Here is a 12,500-nt window from a genome sequence, read left to right as displayed (position 1 = left end):
ACGTGCCCTCAAGTTCATCAAGAAAAGGGTACGTGTTGAATTTTTCAAGTTTGTCTCATTGGTGTTCCCAGTCAAGGATGACCCGCCTCTGAGAAATCACTTGGTCAACTGGTTTTCTTCCAGTTAGCACAGGGTTTGTATTTCTTTTAGGATCCGATTGATCATAAGCCTCGATGATCTGAGCTTATGCTCCTCAGTTTTTGAGGGAGTACTTCCTAAATGATCCACAAATAAAGCTTCTTTTTTTTTTTTTCACTCACGAGCGCATCAATGAGGCCTGCGTTCAGGCAGCTCCAAAAAGAACTACAAAACCCGTCCTAACTGGAAGAACACAAACAAAAAGATTGAATCCAATAATATAGCACAAGACATTTATAAGCAATTTTGTTACACCACAAGTGTAATAAAGTGGGAGGAAATGTCCCTAAAAAGAAAAGAAAAAGCTAGTTTTTTCCTATCATACCTTGTGTAAGCAAAGTCAGAACGCTTTAGTCACATCACAAATAAAATACACTTTTTAAATTTGTTATATATTGGTTAATATATCATGCTTGGAACAAAACATTTGAAGCAACTTTAAAATGTTTTAAACCATTTGTACAAAATCTGAAAAAAGATGGTATTGTTGGAACGAGAAATGAGATTTTGCCATTTATTTATTTTTTAATAACTGAAATCTTTAGTTCAGATTTTGTTCTCAGATACTAAAGGTTGTCATTTTAGATTCGAGATGCTGTTTGAGTTAGATTTTATTTTTTGTACGTTAGATTGCATTTTATTATTTGAGTTAGATTTTATTTAATTATTGCATATCTTTTTTAAGATCTAGATTTGTTTTTGAGTTTGCGTAATTTTGTGTAGTTTTTATTAGGTTTTTTAATGCGTTCGTGTAGTTTTCATTCATTTTTTTTCTTCAGTTTGTTATTTTAGTAAGTTAAACTAGTTTATGTATATATATATATGTGTGTGTGTGTATATATTATTTAGCACATCAAGCTGCTGTTGTAGCACCAGCACAATATCCTGATGATCTGGTTGTTGTTTTTTCATATTGTGCGTGTGTGTGTGCGCGCGTTGCAGGTGGGAACTCACATCCGCGCCAAGAGAAAGAGGGAAGAGCTCAGCAACATTCTGGCGGCGATGAGGAAAGCTGCTGCCAAGAAGGAGTAGCCTGTATTATGACGAATAAATTTGTGTGTAAAAACAAGCTTGTGTCTCCTGTGCTTCATTGTTACTTCAGAGTTACTCATACTTGCAGTATGCTTGGCTTATTTAAACACTTCATGATCCACGGCTTTGACCACAGCATTTTTGCAATACTGAAGAAACTGGAATTAAGTGCATTACCGTGTCATTCACATACATTCTTAGACTATTTACTGTACAAATATACATTTTAAAGAAAAACTCAATAGATACTAGTTGAAACTTTGTGGGGCAAAATTATATTGAAACAATCATATTGCATTAAACCTGCAGTAAAATGTTTGTTTGGAAACACAGTGTGGTCTTCGTCTCTGCTAGCTTACAGCAATGGTCTTTTCCTTGATTCCTCCAACAGGCAGGATCTTCCCGGTCAGGGACACTTCTCCCGTCATGGCCACGTTCTGACGCGCTGGTGTGTTGGTGGCCAAGGACAGCAAAGCAGTCACAATAGTGCATCCGGCACTCGGCCCGTCTTTGGGAGTTGCACCCTGAACAGATTCCCAGCTTTAGTTATTACAAGAAACAACACTTTTTAACACCTACTTGAAGCTTCGACCTTGCACTCCTGGAGGGACACCTTCCTTTAACACACCCGAACAAGCCAATTAACGTCTTCGGGATTATTAGAAACTTCCAGGCAGGTAGAAGCCAAACTCTGTAGAGAAGGTGGCCCACCAGGAGCAGGAATGGACAACTCTGGAACAATTGGCAGTCGCTGTTGTCCCAACTTTAAATGTTTCAAGAAACAAACAGCTGTTTAAAGGGATAGTTCACCCAAAAATTAAAATTACCCCATGATTTGCTCACCCTCAAGCCATCCTAGATGTATATGATTTTATTCTTTCAGACAAATACAATCGGAGTTATATTAAAAAGTGTCCTGGCTCTTCCGAGCTTTATAATGGCAGTGAATGGGTATTGAGATTTTGAAGCCCAAAAAAAACCTGCATCCATCCATCATAAAAAGTGCCTCACATTGCTCCGGGGGGGTTGATAAAGGCCTTCTGAAGTGAATCATTTGTGTAAGAAAAATATCCATATTTATAACTTTATAAACCATAATCTCTATCTTCTGTCGTATAGGGTTGTAACGATATTCAAAGCGATCCGGCCAATAAAGTACGAACCGTGGGTGGTGTATCGCGGTTTTTTTTCCGGATTGGTTTGACCTGCATCCATCCATCATAAAAAGTGCCTCACATTGCTCCGGGGGGGTTGATAAAGGCCTTCTGAAGTGAATCATTTGTGTAAGAAAAATATCCATATTTATAACTTTATAAACCATAATCTCTAGCTTCTGTCGAATAGGGTTGTAACGATATTCAAAGCGATCCGGCCAATAAAGTACGAACCGTGGGTGGTGTATCGCGGTTTTTTTTCCGGATTGGTTTGAATATCGTTACAACCCTATACGACAGGTTAGCAGAAACTAGAGATTATGGTTTATAAAGTTTAAAATATGGATATTTTTCTTACACAAACGCATCGATCTGCTTCAGAAGGCCTTTATTAACCCCTCGGAACCGTGTGAGGCACTTTTTATGATGGATGGATGCACTTTTTTTGGGCTTCAAAATCTTAACACCCATTCACTGCCATTAAACAGCTCGGAAGAGCCAGGACAGTTTTTAATATATCTCCGATTGAAAGAAGAAAATCATATACACCTAGGATGGCTTGAGGGCGAGTAAATCATGGGGTAATTTTCGTTTTTGGGTGAACTATCCCTTTAACATCTACTTTAACCTCATACTGCAGGGTTGTCCAACCGCACTCCTGGAGGGCCACTTTCCTAATTCAACACACCTGAACAAGTCTTCAGGAATACTAGAAGCGTCTGCCAGGAATACTAGGAGCCAAACTCTGCCGAAAAGTGGCCCTCCAGGAGCAGAGTTGGATAACTCTGGACAAGTGTAATCTTCATCTCAGGCATGGCTGTTTAACACCTATTTGAACTCTCTTTTCCAATCGTTGTTGTCCAATCGTGCTCCTTGAGGCCCACCTTCTTCCAACACACATGAACAAGGCTATTAAAGACTTCAAGATTAGCAGAAACTTCTAGGTAGGTGTGTTTGAGCCAAACTCTGCAAGAAGGTGGCCCTCCATGAGCAGGACTGGACAACTCTGGACAACTGCAATCTTCACCTCAGGCACATGGAGGTGTATGTGGGAGCCCACAAGGAAATCGTTGTCAGGTTGTTCCTTCATGAGGAACGAGCGGGCAAATGTGAACGCAATCTTGGCGCTTTCTTTCATCACGTCTCCCAGCTGCCCGGTGAGCTCCAGCGATCCCTCTTTGGAACCATCTTTCCCTTGCGGTTCTCTCGGTCGCCTCAGAGATGTCTCGATGAAGAGCGTCGAGCCACCTGTGGAGGAGAGTAGAGTCGTTTCTTTGAGGTTTTGTGGGCTTAACATCTTTAGGAGTGTTCCCACCAATTCTGGTGCCACTAAGCGTTTCGAAAGTTCACCGGAAACTAGCGTACCAATCTTGGGCTTGAATGCTCTTGGTTGAACCCTTACCCATTGCCGTCCACGCCAGTCCCATGACAACTCCCGGCGGTGTGACGTCATACATCCGGTCCACAGTGAAGATGGGCTTCCCGACATAATCCTGAAGGTTCTCCGGAGTGACGTTGACCTCCGTTTCCTCGCCGTTGACAATCCGGAACGCTACTTTCCGGAACACCTGCAAAGGTACCAAACTTAGCTACACTTGCAGAACACTCATAAAGACGAGTAAGAAGTTAGTTGTACCTTCTCGACTTGCTTCTGAAGGTTCCTGACGCCGCTCTCCCGGCAGTACTGTCTGATGAGGACACTCAGAGCATCGGGGGTGATTTTCGCCTTCTCCTTATCCAAACCGCATAGAGTTCGCAATTGGGGTACCAAGTATCTCTGTGGTGGTTATAAAGGACTAAGTAAAGTCGAACTCTTGTGCCAACAGCATTGTATCCAGTAAAACTGACTCTCGGAAGCGACTTCCAGTTAGAGGGACAATCCCCCTGAAGCAGCTTGGGGTTTAAGTAGGGCTGGGCGATATGGCCAAAAAAATGATCACAAACTTTTTCATATAAATATCGCAATAAATTTCAAATCGTTCTTTCTTTCAAGTTTAAAGGCAGATTTTTGCTCCTAAGTGAAAGTTGTAGAAAGCAGACCAATAAATGTAGTTTGAAACGTCTCAGAACGTGACAAACTCTTCACGCTTTTCAATTCTTTAGACTTTTCCAGTCATTCTTCCTTAACAAAAATAAATATCAATATAGAAAAATGTATTTTATTGAAGCAGGTTTGTGTTCCTGACGTGCATCTTCAGCGCAGTTTGCAGTGCAGGCAGCAATATTAATAACAGTACATTGTTTTGTCTCTTAGAAATGCACATTTGACAGTAGCTCGATTTACGATGCAGATGTAAATTAATGTTCATTATCAAAAACAGTAACTATAGTATCTGTAAAAATGGTTACAACCTAATTATTATATGGTGAAATGTCATTATTCTGACTGAGTTTTCTTAAGATTAACCATTGGTCTTCCATAGTAGCATACATTTAGATCATGATAACCACAGTTAAAACCACACATACAGCACCCCAATACCATGATAAACATATAACTGTGTAACTGTGGTTTCTAGGTATTTGTAAGAAAAATACATTTAGTATAAATGCACAAATGCTATAGCTTAATCACAAAAAATGCTGAAATTAAGTATATGCCATTACTCCGTTAATACATATATGTCTACAATAATAACATAATAAAATCTTCTGACTGTCTCGTTGCACACAGTTTCATCTGGGCTCTAAACTAGTTTAAATCAGTCATTTGTGTTCTTTGTGGCTCACAGCTTTTTAATTACCGGTCTTGAACCTGCAACCTTCCGGTTGCCAGTCTTGAGCTTTAACAACTATCCCAGAGCCAAAAAGGACCAAGTCGAACTCTAATGCCAACTTCAAGTCATGCAGTGAAACAGTGAGACTTTGGAAGCGACTTGCTCAAGGCTCACTAACTACCGGTCTCGAACCAGCAACCTTCCGGTTCGAGTTTTACCGACTATAACAGATCCAAACTCTAAACCTGACCCAAGAACATGTTGAGTTTCAGGTAAAGAGATCACAAAGTAAACGTACCTCCGCAATGGCCAGTTTCTCCTGAGCAACGTAACCTGATATGTTGATCATTTCCATTCGGTCTCTTAAGGGTTCGGGAATGGTGTCGAGAACATTGGCTGTACAAATGAAAAGCACCTGAAAACACCAATGAAGATACAATGAAACCAGAGTCTCCTTCAAACAAATGTGGATTTTTGCTAGTTTATACCTTAGACAGGTCAACGGGCACATCCAGGTAGTGGTCAAGAAAGTTAGCGTTCTGTTCTGGATCTAAAAGCTCAAGTAGTGCCGAAGATGGGTCACCCTGGTAACCTCGGCCTATTTTGTCGACCTGCACAACAAGATTAATACAGTATCAGTCGTTTCAACATAATTAAGAACCAAAATTTTAGTATAAGGTAGGGTTAAGATTCTATTTGTATGTCGTGCCTCGTCAATAAGGACCAATGGGTTTTCAGTCTTAGTTTTCTTTAGACATTGGATGATTTTTCCTGGCATTGCACCAACATATGTTCTCCTGCAATGTGCAAACAAAAAACGTACATTACTGAATACTTAAAAGTTTGAAAATAAGCACATAATGGTCATTATCACATACCTGTGGCCTTTAATTTCCGCCACATCTGTCATGCCTCCCACGCTAAAGCGGAAGTATTCGCGATTAAGGGCTCTGGCGATCGAGCGGGCGATACTGGTCTTTCCAACTCCAGGAGGCCCATAGAAACACAAGATCTTTCCCTGTGTGCTGCCTCTTAGCTGGCTTACGGCTATGAACTCCTGCATGAATGAACAATGACTGGGGTTAAGAGGATTAAGCAAGCAAATTTTTCCCATTCTCAGGGGATAAAGGTTGAGGTGCTCATGCTTGTGTTTTACCAGAATGCGTTTCTTGACATCCTCCATTCCATAGTGGTCCTCTTCCAACACCTCTCTGGCTTGAGCCAACTTCAGGTTTTCCTCGCTGTTGGTGCCCCATGGCATGGAGGTCAGCCAGTCTAAGTAGTTACGGGTAACGCTGGGGATTTTGAGAGCTGGGGTTAAGAGGATTAAGCAAGCAAATTTTTCCCATTCTCAGGGGATAAAGGTTGAGGCGCTCATGCTTGTGTTTTACCAGAATGCGTTTCTTGACATCCTCCATTCCATAGTGGTCCTCTTCCAACACCTCTCTGGCTTGAGCCAACTTCAGGTTTTCCTCGCTGTTGGTGCCCCATGGCATGGAGGTCAGCCAGTCTAAGTAGTTACGGGTAACGCTGGGGATTTTGAGATGGAAAAAAGAAGAATCAAAGTTTGATTTAATAAAATACCACCTTAAAGAGGTCAAGTTTGTGGAACATGGCGGCTGGTTTGCTGCTGGTCTATCAGGTCAAAACTAGGTCAACCAGCTCGTAGTCTAACTGATCAGCCATCTAGTGCAGCTTAAGACCAGCTAGAATTCATGTACAACCATCCTAAGCTGGTTTTATTAACCTTTATGTGGTTCTAAGGTGGTCTACCAGGTCCACAAGCGGTTAGTCCAATGGATGAACCTTCTAGAGCAGTTTGAAGTAGCTAAAGACCAGCTAGAATCCATTCACAACTATCCTAAGCTGGTTTTATTAACCTTTATGTGGTTCTAAGGTGGTCTACCAGGTCCACAAGCGGTTAGTCCAATGGATGAACCTTCGAGAGCAGTTCAGAGCAGCTAATGACCAGCTAGAATCCATGCACAACCATCTTAAGCTGGTTTTATTAACCTTAATGTGGTTCTAAGGTGGTCTACCAGGTCCACAAGCGGTTAGTCCAATGGATGAACCTTCGAGAGCAGTTCAGAGCAGCTAATGACCAGCTAGAATCCATGCACAACCATCTTAAGCTGGTTTTATTAACCTTAATGTGGTTCTAAGGTGGTCTACCAGGTCCACAAGCGGTTAGTCCAATGGATGAACCTTCGAGAGCAGTTCAGAGCAGCTAATGACCAGCTAGAATCCATGCACAACCATCTTAAGCTGGTTTTATTAACCTTAATGTGGTTCTAAGGTGGTCTACCAGGTCCACAAGCGGTTAGTCCAATGGATGAACCTTCGAGAGCAGTTCAGAGCAGCTAATGACCAGCTAGAATCCATGCACAACCATCTTAAGCTGGTTTTAACGGGTTTTATCAACTTTGTTGCTGGACTAAGGTGGTCTACCAGGTCAAAACCAGGTCCACAAGCTAGTAGTCCAACAGATCAACCTTTTAGATCAGTTTGGATCAGATAATGACCAGCTAGAACCCATGTACAACCATCTTAAGCTGGGTTTTCAGCTTCTTTAACATTTTTATGGACATTAAAGGGCTCATGAATTGAGAAATCAACTTTTACTTGAGCTTTTGATGTACAAGAGATCATCGTGCTAAAAGAATATCCTCAAAGTTTCAGAACTGAAAACGTCCTCGTTACTGAAATAAAAGCTTTTATTGACACCAGGCCTAGCGAACGCCAGATCCTGGAATGTGCTTATCTATTATAGATAGGTTAATTAGTTTATAACAATGACAAACTCTTACTTGAACTCTGAGGAGTGGTTATCTAACAGTCCCAGTTTGTTCAGCTCCTCGTTAATTACATCCATGATGTGTTGAGGTACGGTCCGATCCTTCAGCCTCTCCCTGAACTTCTCCTCGATGGCGTCTTTGTCCTCTTTCTCCAGGCCGAGCTCCTTCTTAATGATCTTCAGCTGCTCCTGGAGGAGGTACTTCCTGTGCGTCTGCTTGATCTTCTCTTCAACCTGAGCATCGAGAGTCGAGCGGGCGTTAAATGAAAGGAAACCCAAACGAATAAGCAACAGCATGTCAAGAACTGTACTCATTTGTTCCCTCACCTCCCTGCCGAGACGCTGCTGTAGTTTACTCAGCTCGTATTCTTTCTTCAGCAGAGAAAGTGCCTTGTACAGTCGCTTGGGAATCTGCAAACACAGTTTCCATGTTAGATACTCATAAACGTTCAGCGAAACCCGTTTGGAGGTCATAAACGTACGTTTGTTTCCTCCAGGACGTCCTGTAGCTCGTGTGATTCTGCGCCGGTCAGTGCCGCCCCCATGTCGCTCAGGTAAATGGGATTATCCACCACTCTCTGACCCGCCTGCATCATCTGGAGCACAGACTCTCTACCAAACAAACATGTTCAGTAATAGCGCCTTAGCTTGCAGTTTTAAACACCTTCTTTATCTATATTACCTGTACAGTGGATTCAGAGCAATAATGTCACGGATAGTCTTGACGATCTCAGCAGTCAGGGCCTGGTTTGAAACAACAGAGTGTATGAGTTAATTCTGCAGAGGTGAAAATAAAAAAAATGAGTTAACATTTCTAATTTTTAATGTTTTATAATAAGCTTTGACTGAAATAAAATAAACTTCAACTACATGCTAAAAGCAAGATTTTTGTTTAGTTTGAGTTGAAGCACTAAAAAGATAAAATAAGCATTGGCCATTTAGCATGCATTTTAAATAATAATTAAAATTAAACAAAAAAAATATACCCATTTTAAAATTTTGACTGAAATAAAGTAAAATATATAAAAACTTAAACAGCTAGTTGATAAAGGCAACATTTTTCAATTTTGTTTAGTATAAGCCGAAGTACTAAAATAACTAGAACAAAAATAAAAAAGGAAAAATAAAGACAAATATGAAAAAAAAAAAAAAATGAAATACAAAAAAATAAAAGCTATATGGACATTTTAAAATAAAAATGTTAAAAACTATAAATTTGTAAAAGGCAACATTTCAAATTTTTGCTTATTTTAGGTAATAAAACAACTAAAGTGGAAATAAAAATGAATAAGCAGCATATATACATATTTTAAAATAAAATAAATGTTGACTGAAATAAACTAAAATAAAAAGTTCAACTTAAACAACCTAAAGTTCAGCTACTTGCTAAATGTTGTTAAAGTTTGAAGTACAAAAATAACCAAAACTGAAATAAAAAAATTTATTTTAAAGTTATATATAAAAAAAGAAATAATGACTCAAATTGAATTAAAAAAAAAAAATTATTATATATATATATATATATTTATAGTTATAGTTAACTATCATTTATAGTTAAGTACTAAATAACTAACACTAAAACCAAAATTATAAACTAAAATCTAATAAGAATGACAAAAACACACTACAAAATCATGAAAACTTTCAAATGAAATGAAAACAGAAAATATACGAATGAAAACTCTAACTGACCTTGACCTCTTCTGTGACCTGGAACTCCTCATGGACCACGTTGTCCACCTCCACCATGAGGACGCCGGGCAGAGGAAGCGCCTCCACCACGAGCTCCGCCTCCCGCACCTTCTCCTCCATCACCTCCGGCAGCGACGCCGAGTCCTTGCGCGACCGTTTCTGCTTCCGCCGCAGAGCTTTCGGCTGCTCGCCCTCCACCTCCAGCGACTCCGGCTCCTCCGGATCCACGTCCAGCTGCTTATTGATGCGGATTCTGGGAAACAACGGACAAAAGCTTTCCTGAAATACGCCGTCTTCTCAATTAGTGACATATCACACATTTTTTATAATAAAAAAAAAATAATTATAATAAATAAAAAAAATTTAAAAAACAATAAATAAAAAAAAATACAATAAATTTTTTTTTTAAAAATATTTATTAATTTTACAAATTACTACATTTTTAATTTCCCTCTAGAGGTTCATGATGGAACTGCAGTTGTTATAAAAATTACAATTAAATAAATATAAAAATATAATTTCCATTCGTGTTAAATTAAATAAAAATAATAAATATATTAACATTTATTTTCCCCCAAAATAAATGTGTAAATTGTTTATTGTTATATGTTATTTAATTTAGTTATTATTTATTTATTACGTAATTATGACAGCCAACACTGTTATTCTATTTCACCTTATTATCACTAAAGCCTAGCAACTAATCTAGGACATGCTAACAACATGCTAGCAATGTGCTAAATCATGTGATAAACATGCAAACAATGTGTTAGATCATGCTTACATGCTAAAACATAGCAGTGTGTTAAAACATGTTAGCAACATGCTAGCAGCGTGCTAAAACATGTGATAAACATGCTAGCAATGTGTTAGTTCATGCAACATAACAGTGTGTTAAAACATGTTTGCAATGAGCTAGCAGCATGTTAAAATGTGATAAACACACTAGAAATGTTAAATCATGCTAACATACTAAAACATGCCAACAATGTGATATGCTAGGAATATGTTAAATCATGCTAAAAATGTTCTAAAATATGTTAGCGGTTTTAAAACATGTTAACAATATGCTAACCGTTTGCTAAATCATGTTCGCAACATTCTAAACCATACTATCAGCATGCTAGCAACATGTGATTAACATTCTAGGAATGTGTAAAATCATGCTAACGTCGGACCTACGATGTTCGCACAGCGGCCGAAAAAGTGGGCGAAAAAAATCCTTACATTGACAGAATGTTCGTGAATTTTAATCTCACTCATGACTTATCTTTTCAAGTAACCAATATATAATGACCTATAATCTTCATAGCCACACCCTAGCAACCACTTACAGCACCCTAGCAACCACCCCATAGACTTCCATTTAAACCGATCAAAGGGGATATCTTTGGATAGAAGTGTCATAGAAACATGGGTGTTTTGCTCTTTTGACACATACTAGCAAACAGGGCTTCCATCATGCATGCTACACATGCTAGCAGTGAATAGCTACATGTTAATAGTGATTAGTTAGCTAAATGATAAATCAGGCTAAGAACATGCTAAGAAATCTATAAAACTCCATAGTGACGATCTGTGACAACCACCAACCACCATGCTAGTAACCACCCAGAACATCCTGGCAACCGCCCAGAATATCCTAGCAACCGCCTAGCAACGCCATAGCAACCACCCAGAACTCCCTAGCAACCGCCAAGAATCACCCTAGCAACCGCCAAGAATCACCCTAGCAACCACCCAGGTTACCATAGCAACTGCCAAGCAACCACCCAGGATACCCTAGCAAACAGCTAGCAACACCATAGCAACCACCCCAAACACCCTAGCAACCGCCCAGCAAACACCCAAACCACCCAGAACACCCTAGCAACTGCCTAGCAACCACACAGAACACCCTAGCAACCACACAGAACACCCTAGCAACACCCTAGCAACATCTCATAACGCCCTAGCAACCACCCAGAACACCTTAGCAACACCCTAGCAACAACTCATAACACCCTAACAACCACCCAGAACACCTTAGCAACACACTAGTAACCACCCAGAACACCCTAGCAACAACTCATAACACCCTAGCAACCACCCAGAACACCTTAGCAACACCCTAGCAACCACCCAGAACACCCTAGCAACAACTCATAACACCCTAGCAACCACCCAGAACACCTTAGCAACACCCTAGCAACCACCCAGAACACCCTAGCAACAACTCATAACACCCTAGCAACCACCCAGAACACCTTAGCAACACCCTAGCAACCACCCAGAACACCCTAGCAACAACTCATAACACCCTAGCAACCACCCAGAACACCCTAGTAACCACCCAGAACACCTTAGCAACACCCTAGCAACCTCTCAGAACACCCTAGCAACCGAGTGCTGTGTTTTGCCACTGCTTTCAATTATTATTTATTGAAAGGCCTCAGCTTCCTCAGGGGGTAATTCAATAAAATAATATAGCTAATGAGTTAATTTAACTAATATAAACAGTGACTCCCTTCTTTAAAGGTAACGTGACAGATTTTGAGCATCACCTTCTGTGTCCCATCACAATCATCCGAAGTTTGTCTCCGAGGTCCTGCATCTCGTGGATCTGCACAAACGTCCCGGTGTGATAAACCGCATCCAGACTCTCCACCACATCCGACTCGTTACTGACAAACACACACACCAGGATCAACCACAGTCCGTCAAACTCATTATCTTGCTGTTCAACTCTTGCACAATCACTTACTTGTCATCCTTCTTCAAGAAAACACCAGCATATGGCTGAGCGAGACGCACTTTACCCCTCAACAGGTCCATGAGAGGCTTGTTTTTGACCTAAAGATGCCAAAACATTCACAAATGCATGCATTTAAGTGGTTTCATTCAATACTAAAAATGTAAAAAGTTACAAATAGTATATGTAGTCTTTCAATTAATCAATAAAGATGTTAGTATCCCCTATACGGATATACAGCT

At 40.1% G+C, this 12,500-nt stretch overlaps 2 protein-coding genes across 2 annotated transcripts in view; one reads left to right on the top strand and one right to left on the bottom strand.

Annotated features, from left to right (window-relative positions):
- LOC107548815 (60S ribosomal protein L36-like) overlaps positions 1 to 1,207 on the top strand; it is a gene marked incomplete at its 5' end in the record, with an annotated part of 1,326 nt that extends 119 nt beyond the window's left edge. The window contains 2 exons of the mRNA XM_016229637.1: positions 1 to 28; positions 1,081 to 1,207. The exon at positions 1 to 28 is cut by the window's left edge and continues 119 nt beyond it. Coding sequence (XP_016085123.1) covers positions 1 to 28; positions 1,081 to 1,170 — 118 coding nt within the window. The remainder of the gene's footprint in view (positions 29 to 1,080) is intronic.
- A 239-nt stretch (positions 1,208 to 1,446) lies between these two features.
- Positions 1,447 to 12,500, bottom strand: part of LOC107548847 (lon protease homolog, mitochondrial-like) — a 12,649-nt gene continuing 1,595 nt past the window's right edge. The window contains exons 2-17 of the mRNA XM_016229669.1: positions 12,271 to 12,359; positions 12,071 to 12,190; positions 9,528 to 9,780; positions 8,518 to 8,579; positions 8,318 to 8,447; positions 8,163 to 8,246; positions 7,849 to 8,069; positions 6,433 to 6,571; positions 5,920 to 6,098; positions 5,751 to 5,838; positions 5,530 to 5,652; positions 5,340 to 5,456; positions 3,961 to 4,101; positions 3,727 to 3,892; positions 3,352 to 3,572; positions 1,447 to 1,694 (exon numbers count right to left, since the gene is read on the bottom strand). Of these exons, the coding sequence (XP_016085155.1) occupies positions 1,521 to 1,694; positions 3,352 to 3,572; positions 3,727 to 3,892; positions 3,961 to 4,101; positions 5,340 to 5,456; positions 5,530 to 5,652; positions 5,751 to 5,838; positions 5,920 to 6,098; positions 6,433 to 6,571; positions 7,849 to 8,069; positions 8,163 to 8,246; positions 8,318 to 8,447; positions 8,518 to 8,579; positions 9,528 to 9,780; positions 12,071 to 12,190; positions 12,271 to 12,359 (2,307 nt within the window). The 3' untranslated portion in view covers positions 1,447 to 1,520. The remainder of the gene's footprint in view (positions 1,695 to 3,351; positions 3,573 to 3,726; positions 3,893 to 3,960; positions 4,102 to 5,339; positions 5,457 to 5,529; positions 5,653 to 5,750; positions 5,839 to 5,919; positions 6,099 to 6,432; positions 6,572 to 7,848; positions 8,070 to 8,162; positions 8,247 to 8,317; positions 8,448 to 8,517; positions 8,580 to 9,527; positions 9,781 to 12,070; positions 12,191 to 12,270; positions 12,360 to 12,500) is intronic.

The sequence above is a fragment of the Sinocyclocheilus grahami genome, unplaced genomic scaffold (assembly GCF_001515645.1).
Source record: "Sinocyclocheilus grahami isolate Dianchi unplaced genomic scaffold, SAMN03320097.WGS_v1.1 scaffold356.1, whole genome shotgun sequence".
Classification (NCBI taxonomy): domain Eukaryota; kingdom Metazoa; phylum Chordata; class Actinopteri; order Cypriniformes; family Cyprinidae; genus Sinocyclocheilus; species Sinocyclocheilus grahami.
Note: the sequence above shows the minus strand (reverse complement) of the source record. Positions and strands in the feature narration are given on the sequence as shown.